The sequence below is a fragment of the Petromyzon marinus genome, chromosome 23, assembly GCF_048934315.1.
Source record: "Petromyzon marinus isolate PM22_M1 ecotype Great Lakes invasive population chromosome 23, UKy_Petmar_22M1.pri1.0, whole genome shotgun sequence".
In the NCBI taxonomy this organism is placed as follows: Eukaryota; Metazoa; Chordata; class Hyperoartia; order Petromyzontiformes; family Petromyzontidae; genus Petromyzon; species Petromyzon marinus.
Window position 1 is genome coordinate 11,521,729 of NC_133689.1, and position 22,107 is coordinate 11,543,835.

Here is a 22,107-nt window from a genome sequence, read left to right on the forward strand (position 1 = left end):
AGGCCACGTGAAGTGTCGAACGCCTGCTGGCAGGAGATCAGGGGACATGGGTTGACTGACTGAGATGACTCGCCGATGCAGGATGCGGGTTCAGTCTCCTGGCTCCGACAAATGGGGTTTGGCCAGGAGACAACATATATGCTTCCGGCATACGCTTACATTTTTTCCACATAGTTAAGTGATAATTACATTTAAGGTTGAGGGGTTACCAGCCCCTTGCACCCATCCACAGCCCCCATTGGCCACACACACACGCACGCAAATGCACACCTTACACCTCGTTAAGGCCTACGTGGTCCAAACTCACCTCGTTCCCGACTTGCTGCATGTTTTTGTGTGAATTTTGTGCTGCCCCATCTATTCAGAGACTGGAGTGTTTCTGGAAGGCGGCTCTGAGGAATCGGGCTGCTTCTTGGATGAGGCCCCTCAGGACTTCGAGCCCTCGGTGAAGGCCGTCATTCGTGCCATCAGGTGCGTGCAATGAAGGGTTTGCACGCGCATTGTTACACGGTTACAACATAATACGTGTGGGAAACCTTTTCCTGACCAAAGACTGAAATAGGGCTATAAAATTACCTTTTGGTGGAACACGCATTAAATAGGTTACTTCTCTCACTTCAAGAAAGAGACGATTACAGACTCTGAGAAACGTTTGGGGGTTTTTCCAGTTTGACCCAGCAGCATCAACAGGAACCATCTCAAATGTTTCTATTCATTACTCGTATCATGTTCTCACAGCAGCGTTACCGGTCCCCACCCATGCCCCAAGGCATGAGAATTGATACTTTTCATAAAGCGAACATTTTTATGCACCATAATCTCTCCAACTGATCTCATACCTCTTACCCGATCGAGCCCCTTTATGGAGGTCGCTGGGTTCACGAACCTCTGGCATCAGCAGCAGTCCTCCACTGTTGGCGATCATAAACCACCTCTTGCTGAGGTTTCCATAGTCATTCTTCTCTATTCTAGTGCCTCCTCCTACCCTCTGTCACTACGTATTTTTCTCGGTCGTCCTCTGCTTCTTACTCCTTCTATGAGCTTTGCCATTGCCTTTGCTGGATTGCCATTTTGTGGCGTTCTTCTGACAAGACGATAGCAGTCTGAATTCCTCAATTATTTCTATTATTGTTCAGTCCATCTTAAAAGTTAATTCTCATTTCTTAATTTATTATTTCATATAGCCATGTTCTTCGGATTATCTTACCCCACCGCTAGTTAATCTCCAGCGAACCGAAGGCCACTCTTCACTTACGACCCATCCTCCAACTTAAACCTAAAAACTTGCAAAAAAGGAAGCCCAAAAAATAATTACTTTTGAAAAAATAATTTTGTTATCGTTTCGATAACGTATTGACATTCATTGTTTAGCATTTTTTTAATTTTTGATGCATGTAGGCCAGGAGTGGGGAACCTTTTTTCTGCCAAGGGCCATTTGGATATTTATAACATCATTCGCGGGCTATACAAAATTATCAACTTAAATTAGCCTGTTATATTTGGTCAAACATTTAATTAACTCACCCCTAATGCAATGGCTAGAACTGCTTCTCTTTGGTGAGGCGTGTGATGATGTTAGCTAGTATTGATGATGTTGCTACTCGCAACTGCTTTTCCAGGTTTTCTCCTAGATTTATTAAATTTCGAGTCCCGCCTGCGGTTGCCTTGGCAGGGCCACACCAAATGATTTCGCGGGCCTTATATGGCCCGCGGGCCGGACGTTCCCCACCCCTGATGTAGGCCAACATGGAATCGGAGCAAGCATCCCTCATTATGGTGAAACGATTAATCCGTATCCCTTAACCATTTGCAAGCAGCATCCCGTGCCGCAGTGCAGTTCTCAATATGTTGCCCATGTGGGCCATCCTTCACAGGGCTGAACAGATGCAAATTTGAGGGTGCTAGATTTGGTCTCTATGATGAATGGGGCAGCACAGTCCAGCCAAACTGTGCAATTGGCCTCTCATGTTCTCAGGCTCGTTTGCGGTCTGGCATTGTCATTTTGGAAGATGACTTAACTTGCCATTTTATGCAAAGACACTGTGGTCCCAAAAAGCATGCAATATGGTTCCTCAGCTCATTTTTACTAATTTATAGTTTGCTGTGTACACTGTGATTCAATGCAGATTTGGTGTGTATAGCTCTCGGATGTGTTCTTGGGTTGTACCATGTATTGTTCGGCATGTCTGACGTTTTGCTTCTAGGATCTTATTCAGGAAATGAATTGAGCAGCTCACTGCCTCCCTCAACATCGGATATATTGTGCTGTAACAACACGCAGTAAAACCAGAAAACACATTGGAGAGCTGTACAGCACAATAGTGAACCTTCTTGGTCAGTGTGTGTGTGTCCATGTGTGTGGTGGGAGTGTGATACAATACGACCCTTTCCTCCTTGCCGCTAATCCACCACCCTTCCCCCCCCCCCTTCAGAGCAATGCGCTTTCTTGTCGCCAAGAAGAAGTTCAAGGAGACGCTGCGACCATATGACGTGAAGGACGTCATCGAGCAGTACTCGGCCGGACACCTTGACATGCTCAGCCGCATCAAAAGCCTCCAGGGAAGGTTCGCCACCGCCCTCCCAATACAACCAGCACTGGTCTGGGAGGAACAGGAGGAGCAGGGAGAGTCGGGGACATAGCCACTGTGAGGGTTTCGTCGGTGATCAGACACTCCCAATAATTTAAAGATATTGCCGAGAGAGGCTACGCACATTTTTCGACGAAAAAATCGCGGTCTTTATGAGTCTTTCGTTGATCACCTTCGAATACGCAGTTACGCAATTACCAGTAGACTCGTTACCGGTTGAGTCGCCAGCGGTTGAGTAGAATCCTGTCTGCAATCCAACAAATAATCACTGGGGACCATTTTCTAATCAGACACCCCCAACTTCCATAGTGTGGGAGGAAGTATAGCGTCATTGATGAGTGTAAATGCAGTGGAGAGTGGCTTCAGCAGACCGTCCTTTACTCGGTATGTGAACTGCCCAGTGAGTGCGTAAGCATGATCACCGTTGAGCCAGCTTGCATGGGAGTGCCTGTCGAGGCTCTTGCTAGTCCATTAAGAAACAACAATGAACCACAGGTGTCCAGTGCTTCACCTCCACCAGCCAAAATACAATCAATGAATTGAGAAAATGTAGAGTCATTATTATACTCCAGTGTCAGCAGAAGGTAGTTCAGCAGAGGGTAGTACAGCATAATGCATATACTCTACACTGTACTTTAATGCTCCCAACATTTAAGTTCCCTCATGTCTTCACTAATCTACACTGACCCAGGAAGGTGAGGTATGGTCACATTAATCGTATGGAATGGGGTGGTGTTCGTTTTTGCAGTGAAATGACAAAAGGGCCGTACCATGCACATCCCATTACGTTTTTTTACATGGTGAGTAAGAGCCTACTGTGGCTGTAGGGGTCACGAGGGGCCATTAGATACCACAAATATCCGAACGGAAAAACATTACGCGCACGATCTGATGCAAGTGTCACACAAGCTTAAGTACAGGAATGAATCAATTCATCGTTAACACCCTTAATGAACAGAGTACGGTATAGAAAACTGGGATTGGAAAACATCAGAATGTAACCGTATCACAGGACTGTGAGGCATGACATATGGTCCCAGGAGCTGTGCCTACAGTGTGGTTGATAGTAAGGCACTGTGGCAGCCAAGGAATGGAAATCATCCACGAGGACGTCCTCCAAATGGAGCGATCCAAATTGGCCCGATGTGCAGGGGCCGAGTGGATTACTACATTGTAGGATTGTGAGAGGTGGCAGTAGCTTGGAGAGGCCTTCAACCAGCGGTATTTTGACCATGGCTGATGACAATGCTGAGTGTGCACAACAGGCAGGGTGTTAGGGACAGGTGGAGTGCACAGTTAATACATTCGTACAAGGCATGTTTGCAGAAAGTATCACAGTGAACAAGAACAAAGATCAGAAATAATCAAGGGGGCACATGCATGAAAGAATTACAGATGAGGAGATAAAGTGATGAACTCTAAATGATAAAATATATCATTGGTGGGATGGCAAGAGATTGCAGCTTCAAACAACCAGGGCCTCTGCCTCAAACGGCCTTCATCCAGCTCTCAGTCGAATAACGGCTGACGAGGGTGAATAGGCAAATTTGATTAAAATAAATATTCAAGCTAAAGCAAATACTGATACATATGTTCAGTTTCCGGAAGTGGATTGATCATGGCCAACAACAAGAGTAGCAGCCTCAAATGGATGCTTTGATAAGTATGCGTCGGCGCGTACCGCTCCGAGGACTAATCGGGAGCTGTCCGCCTCTCACGTGCTCAAGGGTGGAGCAGATTGTGGGCATGCGTGGGCAGAGCCAAGGGGAGAAGCGGCCCTGGAAGGAGAAGGGGTCCAGCCTGGATGGAGGGGAGCCGCCTGATGACATCAGTCTCCTTGGCCGCGTGGCACGTGTCGAGAAGCAGGTGCGGGCCGAGAGGTGAACGTTGTTATCGATTAACATTTCTAACGAGTCCATTACTCAATTATCCATTGCACTTTTCAGTGACAACAGTGTCAGCCATTTTTAAAGCTACCGAATGTCCTGGTTTGGCCAAAACATTCCGAGCCTCAAAAAGGTTGCCCAAGTGTCCTGAAGCTTTTGAGAAGATTGGGATCTTGTCCCAGTTAAAATGTTCTGGTATCCCAAGCTCAATAAAAGATGCAGCCAAAATGCAGGGCTACCTGAGGAGTGGGCAGGGTCGGTCGATAATTTCATGGGGCCAATATAAAAACAATTGATGCCATACACTATGTACAAACTGATGGTGCTGCTTCAGCTGCTGCTGCTGCTGCTGAGTGGGCATGGCTATAAACATGCGGTGAATTTGATGGAGAAACGGTGCCACAAGGTCACAATGCAGCCAAGTTGAGCCTTCCAAAAATTGTGAAAACTTAAAAAGCTACGATATTTTTCCCCGTTGTAAGCAGCGCGAAGGAAACATTGAATGCTTTTGGCCCACTCTCCAAAATAATACCATCTATATTTTTCAACATTTAACTTCTCAAATGTGAATCGTTGAATTTAATTATTCAGTTTAACACGTAGGCTTTCGCGACCAATATTATCCATAAGAGGTTTTTGGGTTATATCGCGTAAATATAATTGTGTCGTTATATCCACCACCACCTGACAGTCAACTAGTAAGGTTTGTAACGTAAACAAAACATGCCAATTCGTTACTAGATCAGAACATCGATGTGTTGGAGAGTAAACCCACAACATTTACCATTTGAGTACGACGTTTTGCCGGTAATTACAAGCAGCCTCATCAGGCGACAGCCAGAGTTGTGGAGAAATCTTTGGGTTAAATAACTGCAAGATTTTTAATTATTTCATTATTTAGCCTGTTGATGCTTAAAACCTTCAGGATACTGCCATAAATAATGATACAGGAAAACCTCACCGAACGCGGTTTTACCGAACGCGTGGTTAAGCTTTGCACGGTTTAATTGATGAAGTGCTTTCCGGAACACGTGGGTGAGGTTTCGATTGTACGTGGTTTGACGTTGCTAAGATAGTTGTTAGATAGGCTTGCAAGAGGTGAGAGTGCTGCATCCGTTGGAAGGTACTATGGTGTGGTTGAATCGACTGTGAGAAAGATGTATTTGCCATGGATGTTTTTTTTTTGTGGTGATGTAACAAGTACTGTACTCAACACGCTCACGCACAACGAAGATGTTCACACACTGCCGCATGCATCTAGTCGTCCACTCATCTAGGACGTCAGTCATACGGACGCCTAGATGGCCTATCATATACGTTCAAGTGATACTGTGGGCGTTGGGTGCGGGGGCCGTGGTGCGGGAAAAGTAATGGAGAGGGGAGATTGTGTTTAGCTGAAATTGAAAGAGTGTACACACACACATAAGAAATGGAAAGTCATATCAGCATTCTTTACTGCAAAAACAAGAGCAGAAACCACGTATAAATTTAGAAACAAAGAGGGAAGGGGTGATCATTTTTGACCCAGAAATGCAACCCTTTATTTCCCATCAGGTCTATTGTTTTGTCGAATGTTGTTTTTTCTCCAACATGGCATTTTCCCCCTTCATGCAGCAAGGTATTCCTGTAATTCAAATTATGTCATCCATTCATTCATGGAAGTGACGTCAAGTAACATCAAGTGTAAAAAACTTGTTATCATGAGCGTCTTGCATTGGGATGTTTGGCAAGTAATTTTGTTTTCATCCTCAAAAATTATTATCTGTGGTGTATTAAATAAAAATAAGCTATGAAAACCTACGCCACGCATGTTAACTGGTTTTGTATCATTGATTTGTTTCCATGAATTTCTGAGCACACGTGCCCAAACATAAAACATCCTGAAAAAAATTGTTTCATTAAATACAATATTGCTTAACGTCCCAGATAAAAACCTCTGCTGGTGGAATCTTTGGAAACAAACTAAGTGATCATTGCATAGTTATAAGCATAGGTGTTACCCTATCTGACAATAACACATTCCTGCGGAGGGGGCTGGTAGGAACGTTGGTTGCTCGGTCAGTGGCCAGGGTCAACGGTGGCGTGGTTTATTCCGCAAATATCCCCGACTGTGAGGGCGGGCACAAGCCGGCGTGAGTAGGTTAAACGTTGAGTTTTATAAGGGCACCACGGGGTGACCAGCCCCTCCCCACCCAGCCCCACCCCACCCAGCCCCACCCCACCCCCCACCCAGCCCCACCCTCCCCACCCTCCCCTCCCCACCCAGCCCCTCCCTACCCTCCCCTCTCCACCCAGCCCCACCCCTCCCATTTTTATTTTTACATCCGAATGTCCGGATACACGTGGACAGACATCCACAGACGTACACAATTCATCCCCTGCCTCCTGTGAGAATTAATCCCGGTTGGGCTTCCAGTCCATATAAGGGCACCACGGGATGACCAGCCCCACCCCACCCAGCCCCACCCCTCCCACCCCCCAACCAGCCCCACCCTCCCCACCCAGCCCCTCCCCACCCAGCCCCTCCCCACCCTCCCCTCCCCACCCCTCCCTACCCTCCCCTCTCCACCCAGCCCCACCCCTCCCACGTGGACAGACATCCACAGACATACACAATTAATCCCCTGCCTCCTGTGAATTAATCCCGGTTGGGCTTCCAGTCCATATAAGGGCAATACGGGGTGACCAGCCCCTCCCCACCCAGCCCCACCCCACCCACCCCCACCTCTCCCACCCCCCACCCCGCCCCACCCTCCCCACCCAGCCCCTCCCCACCCTCCCCTCCCCACCCAGCCCCTCCCTACCCTCCCCTCTCCACCCAGCCCCACCCCTCCCACGTGGACAGACATCCACAGACATACACAATTAATCCCCTGCCTCCTGTGAATTAATCCTGGTTGGGCTTCCAGTCCACTACGTTTCATACCAGTAAAACAGCTGTATTGAGATGTTAAAACACCAAACAGAAACCTTTTGCAAGGAATCGTGTCTGCATTAACCACACATACTTGTCGTGGACATGCGAACAAAAAAACATTCTCTGGTAGTATATGCATTGTCTTTTATGTATATACTACCAGAGCATGTTTTGAGACTAGGCTCTAAAGAAAGTTGTCTTTGGTGTGGACCAATCAGTTTCAAATACAATGCATATACTTCCAAAGCATGTTTTTTTTGCATGTTCACAAGTATATGTGGTTAATGCCGACATGATTGCTTGCAAAAGGTTTCTGTTTGGTGTTTTAACATGTCAACACAACTGTTTTATTGCCAGTAAGGGTTAAAAGATTATTATATTTTGATTCTGGCATTGCATAGTTGTTTGGATCAGATCAAGCAAGTCCAAAAAAACCCAGCAAAATAAAGATATATTTCACTCAATCTCCTGGTCTGCACAGATGGGTTCATTAACTGTTTGACTATAATGACGTCTAGCCACCCCATAACCCTGTGGTTATGGGAGTTCCATTCAGATCTACATGATCCACCAACCCTTACTTCCAAAGTTCTGGATCACAGGCATGGACCACCACACCATTCTTCAGATGACTACAAACGGCACCTATTGCATCCAATGCACCAGGCTACGAAGAGACACCCTTTTCTATGGTTACATTGCAGGTGCAAGTGATTGAGGACAAGTTGGATGCGATCATTGAGCTGCACCGCCAGGCAAGGTTACGGGCGGAGGGCTACGCTCAAAAGGAGCCCACTTCCAGGGCACCTACACCAGGTGACACGAAGTCTTCGGTCTTCACTGCCAGTCCCTCTGGAGACCCGGGCACAGACAAGGCAGATGAAGCGGTGACCGCACGTGTGAGGGTGTCATTCACAGGGAATGTGGGCACCGTGGTGCGCACGTCGCCTCCAACCGCTGCATCTCCTCCGGCCACGCTGGCCAATGGGCTTACAGTTCTCACGATGCTACCACACTCTCCTGGCCACCCCGTGCAAGACCTTCCTCCCCCTTACCCGACAACGGCACACTCCATGCCCGCAATTTCCAGCGCCTTGCGAGAAACGGACTCTCTGGACGATCCACCAGGTGTGTGCGTGGCTCCACAACAGGTGAGCAAGGCAGGACATGGGCAGTGGAGAGGCCACCAAGGCTCAGCACAATGTGGACCACCCACACCCCCATGCTCGCACCGTGCTGGCATGGCGCCAGGGCAGCTTGAAGTGACACTGCCGGGCTCCATGTTGAGTGAGATGGCGGGGATGGCGGTCTGTTCTGAACCATCGCTGGCTGTCGTCGCAGACAGTCGGGTACAGGTCGGCTCGGCTGCCCCGGCTTGGTCAGGACAAGTGGCTGAGCAGGGCCCAGAAGTGAGGCCCCAGGGCTGGCGGGGTGGTCACGGGGCCCAGGGGCTGCAGATGAAGCAGCGGGCATGGGGCTCTGTTGTCTCCCTCCAGGGTGGGCTCGATGGGCCAGTAATCTGTGCTCAGGGCCCACACCCGGATGGAGGTGGCGTGTGAAGGACACCCGCCCATGAGCACGCTTTGGCAACGAGTGGCCACCTTAAAGCACAGGCAGGTGATATCCAAGCCAAGAGAACTGTCAAATGCACCTTACTGCTCCCAGTTAAATTGGAGTGTTGAGTCATTACCATTGCCAATTGACGGGTGTTTAAGCCCTTTAATGTATGAGGATTTAATTCTGCACTTACTGGCCCATTGAAATACCGTAGTAGACCCGCAGGTATCAGAGGTGGCTGCTTTGCAGTTAGTCTTGCTGTATCAGAAACCAAAGGCAGAGATTATGCACCACAGGCTTGGGATTAAATGTTTTAAGTATAATTTAGAGTACTGACTGTGTGTCAATGTACATGACAGACCTATATCAGAAGCCAAATATGATAGTGTAATTACTTCTGCCAAAGCATGAATATCAATAGAAACAAGCATTATGAATGTACTTACCGAATAGTATCCTGCTTTTTATATATAACCAGTGAGGTATTAAAAAAAGATGAGTTATGGATTTTAGTGAGATGTTAAACCTACAGTACCCTGGCGTCTACAAACTAAGTTGCCTCTGTGGTAGTAGTTACATTGGAGAAACCAAACGACATATCTCGGACCGCGTTCGTGAACACAAAGCAGACCTAAAACACGGTAGGACCAACACCTCGGCTGTGGCAGATCACTGTTATAATTCAGTAGGCTCACATGGCATTGACTTCTCCAAGACAGAGGTTCTCTGCAAGCCATCTGGCTACCATGAGAGATTCGTTCATGAGGCTATCCACATATACAAACACAGAGACAATTTCAACCGAGAAGATGGATTCTGGCTTAGCAATCATTGGAAGTATTTGATAAACCATTTCGGGTCTTAATTTATTGTTCACGCTTACGGTGGCTTTCAGACCGCATCCATTATTTTCGTCTCCCCCCTCCTCTTTTCCGAACATAGATGGACTCGTCCATCTGAATAACTGCCAAATCGCTCTCCGTGGTGCTAACGTTAAAAAAACCCGCCACGTTTTTCCAATTTTCTTGCTGTGGTTTTCACACCTGATGATGATTGCTTGTGTTGCAGTCGAAACGTCGTGAGGATTTTACTGTTTCCCTTCTACGTGACTTTTCCGAAAGAACCAAGAATACGTTAAACTATGTTATGGCGATTACAATAGTGGGTGAATGTATGCATTACTGTCTGTTCTTCATATGTGTGGGTTTTATGTGTGCTTGTATATAATAGGGCGTGGTGGTACAGTGGTTAGCACACATCTTGGATACCCAGTTTCAGTACCTGACATCAGTATCTAAACCTGTATTATACTTATTCTAGGTCAACTTCGGAGTAGCTGATAGGATATTGAATAATAACATTCGGAAGACAATCAAACATCGCGTGCTTTGCCAGCCAGAGTACCCATTCACTAACAACGCTTGCCCCTGTGGTCTATAACGGTAAATGGGAATCTTTGATTTTACGTGTACATGGTTAATCTGATCAAGGCCATCAAGAGGACGGGCTTTGTATTGTGCCTTTTGGGGTTCTGGCATTTGCTGGGTGAGCATAGCCAAGTAAAGATGTTTTCAGGCACCATAGGCATTCGCTATGCACCTGTGGGTGCATCAGGAATGTTCAAGATGTGTTATATCCACGATTTAAGTTGATTTAGTTTGAATCAGGTGGGAACTCCAGACAAGGATGGTTCCAATGCAAGAGTGACTTGGGTCACCAGTATTACAAAGGTAAAATAAATGAAATACAGACATGAAGCAAATAGAAATCGGAAAAAACAACTGCCGCACGAGACATCAACATAATAATAGTTTACATTTCTTTGTAAGGCGCCTTCTACGAATGTCTCAAGTGCGCAAACATAATGCACTGTCTTACATACTGCAAGTTGGCTTGGGTAGATTATTTTTAGACTGACCATAAATAAATTACAATTTAAGTTACAGAATACATTAAATAGATATAGGGTTATTGTAAACTGACTGATATATGTGAAATGCAATTTCAAGTGGAGTCATAAAAAAAATCAACAGCTTAGTGCATCATTGTGATTTGTATGGGAGGGAAACCATGGACAATTTTGAAACGATGGAATTCCAGGTATTTAGGGCATTAACAGGGAATGACTGAGAACCGTGAATTTCTTTTTTTCCCTTGTTACAATGCACTTTAGTGTTGTGCAGCATCTAAGTATTGAGATTTGGTGAACTGTAGCTATGGTGCAAGACAGACGATGACACACATTGGTGAAGACTGTCTGCGAACCAAGAATTGTGGCGGTCTGAGGACACTACATTCTACAAATGATGAAGCTACTGCCTGGCTCTGCGCAAACACACATGCCGAGTCGATAAATAAAAGGTGTATGCAATCAAGATTAACTTGGCCAATGCATCTCCCTCCAAGTTAAAATACAGTGTTGACCGGTCTTGGACTAAAGGTCACAGTAATTAGTTTGTAAGATAAAATGTCAGGCAGAATGAAAGCTAGGATTTAGCAAATGTAAAATGGTTTTAGAGATTGATTTGTATATGATGTCAGCATATTCTACGATAGGCATAAAGGTAGTAGCCATGAAATGTTTCCGTGTAAAGATGAGAAACAGGAAATTCTGGACCTTTATTCTTTATTCAAATTGCTTTGAGGTTTGAAAGCCAGATGTCAATATTATTGTATGAGGATACAATTTCAATTGAACCTTAAGAGGGTGGTTATGGACAACGTGCAATGCGTCTGAGCTACAGTAGAGTAGAGAAGCGCCCCAGAAAATTCACACCTTTTGAGGGTTTTGCATTTAGGTCGAGTTTTAGTGCTTATTAATATTTGATAAACGAGTGTAATGTCATCTTGTATTTTTGTTGTACATTAACTAATGAAGATCCTGAGGGATAGAGAATCATGTCATCAGCATACATTGACATGTTATGAGATGACTATATTGTCTATATAGATTGAGAACAAAATAGGCCCGAGCAAAGAACCCCATGGAACGCCTTTGCTGAGTGGAACGAAGTCAGAGAAAAGATTGCTCAGTTTTACGCACTGTTTTCTACCATCCAAATGAATCCCTTTGCAAAGCCTACGAAGACAGCTGAGCAGATGTTCATATTGTCAAGGGTATATATCGTGTCTAAAATTGTTAGTGATGCAGTGGTAGTGCTATGCTTAGATCTAAAACCAGATTGATGTTTTGTTAATTTTCCATCACACTATGTTGCGGGTCACTTGTCTAAGGCAGTTTGTTCAGCTGGTGGCCACGGCCAGACTCCACTGTTATGAAGAGATGAACTCCATCTCTGTGCCAGCACTAGAATTCTATTATAATTTTTTAATTGCAGGTATATGGTGCTGACATGGAGATGGGAGTTCATCTCTTCATAAAGTATGTATGTCACGAAAACTTCAAATCTAGATATGTATGTTAAACTTATTTCGCACCTTACGTAGCCGACCATGCTAACAGTGGACCCTGGCAGTGGCGTGAGTACTCAAGCCTATTTTTTTTCTGTTTTAGACAAGATACAGAGATTAGAGATGGGCGGGTAAGTGGACGATTTGTTTGAATCGCTCCCTGGATATAAATACGGACAAATGTAAATTTCCACTCACAGGGTATTGAGTTGGATGTTTTGTTAATTTTCCATCACACTGACACATTTAACGAATAGTGTACTGGGGATTCAAAGAGCATTGTCACATTTTAAAAAATATTTCAACGCCAATGGTTCAGCAGTATTGCAGGGATTAAGCTTAGTCATAATTGTTTTTACTTCTCTTAGTTCAAATGTTTTTGAGCAGGACAAAGGGGTGGAATAATTAGGGTTGAGTGAAATTAGTTGATGAGAGATTACTTGTTGCCAAGATATTCGCTGCTTGAACAAAACGCTTGGTTGAAAGAGTCACCAGAAATGTCACTGCCATTTATAACTAGACAAGGAATAGGAGAATGAGTCGTGGCATTCTAAGGGAATTTTAATGCAGACCAAAATGTGTTGGAATTGTCTTTGGGGCTGTCTTAATCATTTAGAGTATTTAGATTTTAGGGTTTTTTTGTTCTGTACACGTATTTATAAAGTATTCCGACATTTATTGTTCCTTCAGGATTTGATATCATTGCTATTGCCCATGCTGTGTAGCTTTATTGGAGATTGCTTAGTTCAGACGTGAACCAGGGGGTTAACATTATTTTTACTCCTTGTTTCTTGAGGGAGTGCAAATTGATCATTATCATTTAATATCCAGAAATGTATTTTAGCGAGTGGACGAGGCAGACTTATAATGCAGCAATCCCTCGATAACCGCGGGGGTTAGGTTTCTGAAAAAGGCTGCGGTAGGCAAATTCGCGGTTGGTAGAGTATAGGGGGCCGAGGTTAACTAAGTTACCTGTTTCATCACTAAACACGAATGAGATACAGCACATTGCGTAATAAAATAATAAAACACAAATAGATATTACATTAACTTGACACACCTTTATTGTTGATGCGAGGACCACGATTATGAAAATGACAATGAAATGATGGGGGAAGGGGTGGTTAGGAGGAGAGGCTCAGCCCACCCTCCCCCTCCTCTTCCGGGTCGTCAATGACGGAAGAGTGGGCAGGCGAGGAGGCAGGCATGGAAACTCAACGTTTAAATCTTGACGAAAAGCTTTCGGAGGTCGTCCTCCGATCCGCCATTAACATGCTAATTTATCTTACATTAACATGCTAATTTATTTCACATTAACATAGCCACCTTCACGCGATCGTCATGGAGGTTGTCCTCCGATCTTACATTAACATGCTAAGTTTTGACATTAACATCACTGGCCCCGCCCACTCCGTTTATGACCCTTGGGCTACACCCATTTCAAACCTTTAAAACAGTTTGCCTCAGCAGCTTTCCTCTCTTTTGTCCTCCTGATGACGACCGCTTGCGTTGCGATCGAAACGTCGTAGTTTTTTGTTATTTTCTTTGAACCTATCTACGTGACTTTACCAAATGACCCATATAATATGAACTCAACATTTCCAGGCCGAGTTTGGTAAATTGGTATTCAGATAATAAAACCGTGTGTACGTGGATTCCACGGTTGGCAAGTCCGCGGTTGGCAATGCATTGCTGTATATTCGAATGAAGGATTGAAGACCAATCAATTACATAAATGTCATCCATAATAGAGGTTTTTTTGGGTTAGATCGCATAAATATATAAATGTCATTAAAACCCGCCACCACCCGACACAGCCAACTAGCAAGGGTTGTCACGTAAACAGAACGTTGCCAAATCGTAACTAGTACAGCTCACCAGTGTGTTGTAGAGCCAAGCCACAACATTTACAATCTGGAGTGACCCTATAAGTTCCGAAGAGGTTTAATCCATCAATTGAAATTTTGGTCCGGAATCTTTAAAGAGAGCCATGTTTTCGTGATGGCTACAAAATTTGGGTTAAGACTAGATATATAATTTAAGTGAGTTAATTTTAGGTCTCAGATTTTTAGATACAATATGATCAGTAACCTGTTTAGCGTTTTAGAAATTGTTACAATTATTGTGCTTCATTAATTCTGGGTTCGTGCCTATTTCCATTTGGATATGCTTGGACCCTTTGATGGTTAAATAAACTAAAGACGTTTAATTCTGGAATACTACCTAGAGGACCAAGACTTAAAGGCTTGTAGAATAATGTAATTGCATTTCTGATAATTAATCCAAGCGATTTATATATCAGTGGCCAGTGGTCTTCAGCTGAATATAGACAAACTAAATGGGTAAAGATAGTGTAGTAAAAAAAGGCGTTCATACTAAACTATATATAAGCAAGGGTATTTAGGATATAAAGCATGTTCTATATTAATGGAAATAAAACTAAAAGCGTAGGCTAACCAAAAATGGAATAAAAAATAAAGCAAATCACTCCTCAGATTTCAAAGTGAGGGGCATCTTAACAGTGGCGAGGAAAGGGAGGTGACTGGTAATACCCATGTTGCAGCTCAGCGCTGAAACTCAGTGCTGGAGCTCATTGGAGCTCAGTGCTGGAGCTCAGAGCTGGAGAGGTCCATGCTGGAATTTCCGTACTGGAGCTCAATGAAGGAGGGAGTGGGAGGAGAGAGCCAGGCAGGGGGCAAACCCATCCAGGATCTTGAAGACTGACTGCGGTCTTCAAAGTGAAGTTCGTCTGAACAGAGTGCACGAACACAGTCCGCCAAAGAGCCGCCATTGAGAGATGAGGTCTGGTCGTCACAACTTGTCTTCCTATACATTATCAACTTAAACTGCTAAATTACCACCACAGATATAAATACAATGTAGAGACATTTATACAAATAAAGTATTGTCTGCATTTGTCTTGGGCAACGTACTTGTCAAGATACCCAGATTCTGGGTAAGAGGTTCAACGCAAGGGAAGGTCAGGTAACTGGGGATCGCAAAGAACAACACAATGAAATTTGCCATGATTTGAGAGGGTCATTAAGCAAATATAAATGCACAATATAGGTTAATCGTAGAAAAATGAACATGGCACAACGATTTAAAAAAAAAATTGAAAGGAAATCCAAGGCATGAAGGAACATCAAATTTAATCAAAGGAAATATCTAATCAGGGCTAAAGGTACTTCTGTAAAAATCCAAAAACTGATTACATTGAACCCAAGGCACAAGCTAGAGCTTGGGGAAGTGTATTAACATCTAATCATGGGCAAGGGGCATGCTGTTATTGGGCCAGAATAGTATATGGGACAAAGGGGACTCATGCATCCAAGGTTCTCACAATACCGCGTGACCAGGAAAAGTGGACAATACTCAAGTTCTCACCATTCGTTCTTGCACTCCCATACAAAGGTAACAGCAGTAGGTAAGGACAAGGTCGCAGATGCAGAGTGCTGTGAATGGGGGAACCACAACAACTACATAGTTGAATGCGTGGCCCTTGGATTGCCTGCTAGTGATGGAAAGGTTTAAGTCATAGTCATAGTGCTCCAGTCTTAACATCAACGCAGGAATGACTTGATTCAAATTTGGCAGACTTTCAGTTGTGAAAAACAGGTTACAATATGGGATTACAAGATCTAGACAGAGTTGTAGAAGTTTTCAGATGTACAGGGCCTCGACCAACAGGGTCGAGACAAGGGGGAAGACGTTGCAGGCTCGCAGACCATAAATAGAGGACCAGACCGAGTTGAAGAGGCAGCAAGCTCACAGCTCTTGGACTACAGCGCTGAGCAGAGTTGCAGACGTCACGTGGTTACAGGGCTTGGTTAAAGGATCAATGCAGATTACTGACGAGGTGGCAAGGTTGCACGGCTTGGGCTCAGGATGAAAATCAGAGCCTGCAAGGTTTGCAGGGTTTCCAGAGTTGACTCCCAGCTACCTCCAGCCACTGATAATAATGTAAACTCTGCACGGGCAAACTCCAGGTATCAACGGACTGCACAACTGGCGCTACTCAAGGCATTCGCCATATTCCTTGGCTCAGACGATATCACCGGGTGCGCGAAAGAGGTGGCTTGCAGACTAATTTAACGAGGAAGAGCATGTGCTGTTTAACGAGCTGTCTTACACGGTACCAGACAAGATACTGCCAACGGTTTTCAACGGGACGGTGCACTCATGTGTGGCCCACAGGGGGAAATCTCTGTCACGGCCCACCGGACAGTTCCAGATAAGAGTGAGGCAGAACACAAGTCACCAGGCCTCCCAATCCTCATAAAAGTTGGTAACAGTGCTCCCGAATGGCTCACGAGCGGCTCCAAGGTCACATTCGTTTTTTTGCAGGCAGGATTCCTTGGTTCTCCAGGCAGCTTTGGGGTGGGATGGCACTGCATGGTCACTTCTAGATTTGAAGCTTTCGTGACTGCAAGGATCCATACTTTTTGGTTCTATTCGGTAAAGTCACGTAGGTAAAACATTAAAACAACAAAAATCACGTTTCGGCCACAACACAAGCGGCCTTCATCAGGTGAAGGGACCAGATTGTCTCGAGGACAGCGCTGGAGTGGAACACAGCTAAGCTCAGACCGCGACCTTTAAGCTGTGTGAGAGTAATTAAGGTGCCTTGACAAAGGAATTAGCATAAACACTTGCATTTAATAGGCGGACTTAGCATGATGAAAGGTGGGGAGAGGGTGAACATGTGCAGGCTGGTGAGGGGGCAAGGTAGAGTCCACATGCTGGTGGTGTGAAAAGGGAATTTTAAGAAGCTGCGAAAGTTTGGGGTACCACTACTTTAAAAATATATTGTACCATTGAAAATTAGTTTAATGTTTGGTTCGATTTAGAACATCTTTCCAATGGTTGCTTAATTTGAAACCATCTTCTCGGTTGAAATTGTGTCTGTGTTTGTAGATCTGAATTGCCTCGTGAACAAATCTCTGATAAAAACCCGTGGGTTTGCAAAGAACCTTGGTATCGGAGAAAATTATATCGTGATCACCCACAGCGTTGTAACAGCGATCAGCTACCGCAGAAGAATTCGTTCTGCCGTGTTTCAAATCTGATTTGTGCTCGCGAATTTGTTCATGAGGCAATTCAGATCTACAAACACAGACACAATTTCAACCAAGAAGATGGTTTCAAATTAAGCAACCATTGTAAAGATGTTCTAAATCGAACCAAACATTAAACGAATTTTCAATGGTACAATATATTTTTCAAGTAGTGGTACCCCAAACTTTCGCAGCTTCTTAAAACTCCCTTTTCACACCACCAGCATGTGGACTCTACCTTGCCCCTCGCCAGCCTGCACATGTTCACCCCCTCCCCACCTTTCATCATCCTAAGTCCGCCTATTAAATGCAAATTTTTATGCTAATTCCTTTGTCAAGGCACCTTAATTACTCTCACACAGCTTAAAGGTCACGGTCTGAGCTTGGCTGTGTTTCACTCCAGCGCTGTCCTCGAGACAGTCTGGTCCCTTCACCTGATGAAGGCCGCTTGTGTTGTGGCCGAAACGTCGTGATTTTTGTTGTTTTATTTTTTACCTACGTGACTTTACCGAATAGAACCAAAGAGTATGCATGGTCACTGTTGCTTAGGTGAAGCTGGGACCAGCGCACCTCAGCCTCCTTCAAGACGCCTCCATCGTGCTCTGAAAAGACAGCGTTCCTTGGAATATTCTCCGTATCTAGAAGATTGGTTCTCGGGAAGGTCTGCTCTGTCTACAATGGGAAATCAATGTCTGAATGCTAAGGGATCGTTTTATACCTCGACTGACTATACCAGAAGTGCCTTCCACCCATAAAATGTAATCACAGCAGCGATGTAGGGTCAAAGGACAGAACAAGTAGGATGCTGGAGTAATTTACACTTGTGATTTTTTTTATTGTACTTAATATACACATTTAAAAACATTGATCATTGTTCAAAGTCTGTTATGGCACTGCAACACCCTGTTTTTCTAATCTGTGCAAAAATGTCTCCAGAGGTGTTTTCTATATTTCCACAAAGTGCTTATTGTGCTGAAATATGAAAGACGTGGTGAGAACAAACCTTTCTTTGTCCATAAGCTTTGCAATACTCCACCCATAAGATGTGGTTTCGTGTGTCACCCATAGTATTGAAAATAAAACATATCTACGCCCCACGCTCACATTTGACAATCCAACAACATATTTACAAAATCAAACGTATGACAAAAAATGAACGATGACAAAAACACATTTACAAAGTGAACATCTAAAAATGCATGGGATGTTGCGATGGATTGTTGGACCTGTTGAATAGGTCTCAGAACACACGTGAAGCAAAGCCCTACCATGTGGTTCTGGTGTCAGTTGTGGTGACGGTAATTATTAGTGGTTGTGGTCCTGATGGCGGTGGTGGTCGTTAGTGGATGTTGTTCAGATGGTGGTTCTGGTAGGGGTGAGTTTAAAAAAAAAAGACATGAACACATTTAAAGTGTTGATCACTACTGTCAAAATTTTCTCGCTGAAGTTTTGCGATATTAAAATTCTCAAATGTGTGCGTGGGGATAGAACAGCTGCAATTGTATTGGATGTAGAAATACAAAAACAAAACAATAGCCGTGTAAAGAGATTCGCCCTCACTGAGGCGATTGAGATTGACAATGGTAGTTTGTAAAAATATTTAATTGGAAATTAAAGGAATAAACCAAGAGAACGTATCAACCACGTAAGATTAACTGATGGCATTGTCATAATTAACGATGTTATATGTTGAGACTGATACCTGCCAGAGAAATGTGGAACATTCACCAACAGAGATCAACCACTATCCATTGCTAATTCGAGACTGAGGAGAGTTCTGTCTTGGCACACTTGACAATCTGTTACAAAACAAAGACGGCAAAACTTTGCGACAACATGTAGTAACTGATCAATCTCGGTTAATAATCATGTCTCAATTTTTTACAAAAACTAAGTGGAAGTTGGCAGTCGCAAGCAAGCACAGACGATAGCAGCTTGACTTCTTCTTGACAAGGATGGAGTTGTTGCAATCACATTCAAGGGACTTCCCTGCATATGCTGGAATGCAGACCAGCAAAGGTTTTAAATTTAAAATTGGTTTACTTTTGCAATACTGCCCTGCAAGCATTGTGATGTTTTAATACTGTGATTGACATTTCTTTTACATGAGTGTACAAAGTATATGGATATTTTAAAGCCTTAGTCATTCAACGTCTGGTATTGCACAATGCACCACCCTGTTTTTCATGTTCTGGATAGATATGCTTCCCAGGTTTTTTTGTCCGATTAAAAATAGTTTCATGTGCTGAAATGTGTCAGGACTCGGTGAGAACAATCGTTTTCTTTCTGTTTAAATTGTAACATTCTCTACCCTTAAGTTGAACACGTTAAACCCTAAGGTATGCTTCTGTCAACAGGTTGTTTTACCCCTTGGTTTAACACTTGGGGTTTTAGAGTCCGGCAAGTAGAAATATCAACAATAAGTATAACACGCAACTTTTAATCATATAAAACGCACACTGACACCTATCTGAATGCAGTCACACCATCACCCCACGCAGAAATCCTCTCTCATTAACACGCTCACACATCAGATCAGGCTAAGAAAGTGTCAGATGGTGACAGTCTGGGGAGTGAGATTAAAAATGTTAAAGAAGCTCTGCAAATGAACAGTTAAAATTATGAACAAATCAACAGGGCACTGAATGCCAAAACCAAATAGCACACGCGTTGAAATTGATCACGCAATTAAAACTATTAACATACCGTACATTGTCGGAGTAACTGATAAACTAGCCATATTTTTTTTTGGAAAAACAAAACATCCAAGTGAGATTTGGCACGGTACATAAAATGCAAAAACTAATATCTGCTACTAAAGATGTATTACCAGAGCTATCAACAGAAGGTGTGTACCGGATTAATTGCTCGATTGGCAAATGCTATGTTGGTCAGACAGGACGAATGATCAGCATGAGACTAAAAGAACACCAAAGGAATATGAAACACTCCCAAATAAAGCTGTCGGCAGTGGCAGAACACACGCGCCAAAAAATACACTCAAATGATTTTGATGTTGAAGATCTGTGCAAAACTAGTTACTATTGTCCAAGACTAATTAGAGAATCTGTCGATATTGAGATGAATTAAAATAATTTTAACCGTTCCAATAGCTACAGGCTTAGTGCTGCTTGGAAGCGAATTATCAAGTAATACACTTTAACTGCATGCCTATACACGTCACCATATACATCGATGGTGATTAACTGTGAGCAGACAACAGGTACTGCGATTTCTTGCACCCAAAAATGGAAGAATGTACAGGCATGGTGTGCATGCATAATTACGCATGTTGATTACCCTATGAATAACCCAACCGGTAATGGTATCCGTTGTAATTTATATGCATACGATAACCCTCCCCCATCGGCCTTTGTCCCTGATTGGCTCACAAGTGACAACATCACATGTATCTCCCGAAGCAGGAGGATTTCTCCACAACTCAGGCTGTCCGCCTGATGATGCTGGTTGTGATTACTGGCGAAACGTCGTACTCGAATTGTAAATGTTGTGGGTTTACTCTCCAACACACCGGTGTGCTGAACTAATTGGCATGTTTTATTTACGTGACGAACCTTACTTAGTCTGTGTCGGGTGGTGGCGGGTTTAACGAGATATTTACGCGCTCCAACCCAAAAACCTCTCTTATGGATGAACAATAAGTTGTTTCGATTTAAAGCTTTTGTGACTGCAGGGATTCATATTCTTGGTTCTTTCGGTAAAGTCACGTAGAAGGGAAATAATAAAATAATACAAATAAAACAATACAATTGTCACATTTCGATTGCAACACAAGCAATCATCAGATCAGATCACGTCGCGAGAATTTTATTGTTTAATTTGTATTTTATTATTTCCCTTCTACGTGACTTTACCGAAAGAACCAAGAATAAAGATTTGTTTGATTATTGATGATTAGTTAATTGCCTTCACTGTGGGATTTCATAAATACAGATCAATTGTATTTGAACTAAAATGTATAAGTTACGTTGTCTATGTTCATGTAAAAGACTGTATTCATGCCCCATGCTATAGCTACTATAGCATGTAGCTATTGGTAGAACTTAAAGAGTTTCAGTGTGTGGAGTCTGCGTGACTGTGGGCGCGTAGGGAGCGGTAGTGTAGCGGTTAGCGCTGCGCTGCACTACGAACCTGGCCACCCGAGTTCGATTCCCGCTCATGGTCAACACCAGTCATGATTACCTGAACTGGTCATGGGCCTCCCCTGGGTCAACTCAGCCTCATATAAGTACCTGGTGCAGTGCATAAAAAACATTGCCACTAGGGAGACAAAGGCGGCCACCCACCTCCTTCACGTGCCGTGCTGGCCGTCATAAGTTGCTTGCTAACAGCACTTGCCCCAACAGTCTGTTCAGGTTATACGGGGGATCTTTGTCTTTGAGTGAGTGCGAGTTACCGTATGCACGCCCCGTGATGTTATACGACCGAGTTCTCGTGATTGTATCGGATGCAACTTCGCTTTTATTTTCGCACGTGTGCATCTCGTCGCGATTCACAATCCTATTCTGAAATTCCACGGGATATATCTCGCCAGAACGGGGTGCGCGCAACTCGTTGCAGAATAAACTTCGCTGAACCCACGCTCCTGGTCTCGACTCCAGTGTCTCTCACGTGCGTCGATCGTTTTAACTTTACAAAAGTGCCACCACCCACCACCACTTGTTGCACGG

General features: G+C 44.0%; 1 protein-coding gene across 2 annotated transcripts in view; it reads left to right on the plus strand.

Annotated features, from left to right (window-relative positions):
* The window catches only part of LOC103091813 (potassium voltage-gated channel subfamily KQT member 4), a 177,191-nt gene extending 155,173 nt beyond the window's left edge, over nt 1-22,018 (plus strand). The window contains exons 10-13 of one of the 2 annotated variants that reach the window (XM_076069022.1): nt 366-471; nt 2,433-2,564; nt 4,316-4,468; nt 8,096-8,229. In XM_076069022.1, the coding sequence (XP_075925137.1) occupies nt 366-471; nt 2,433-2,564; nt 4,316-4,468; nt 8,096-8,105 (401 nt within the window). In that variant the 3' untranslated portion in view covers nt 8,106-8,229. Of the gene's footprint in view, nt 1-365; nt 472-2,432; nt 2,565-4,315; nt 4,469-8,095 lie in introns of both variants that reach the window. The other variant, XM_076069021.1, reaches the window with a different exon arrangement.
* Nucleotides 22,019-22,107: the final 89 nt, after the last annotated feature.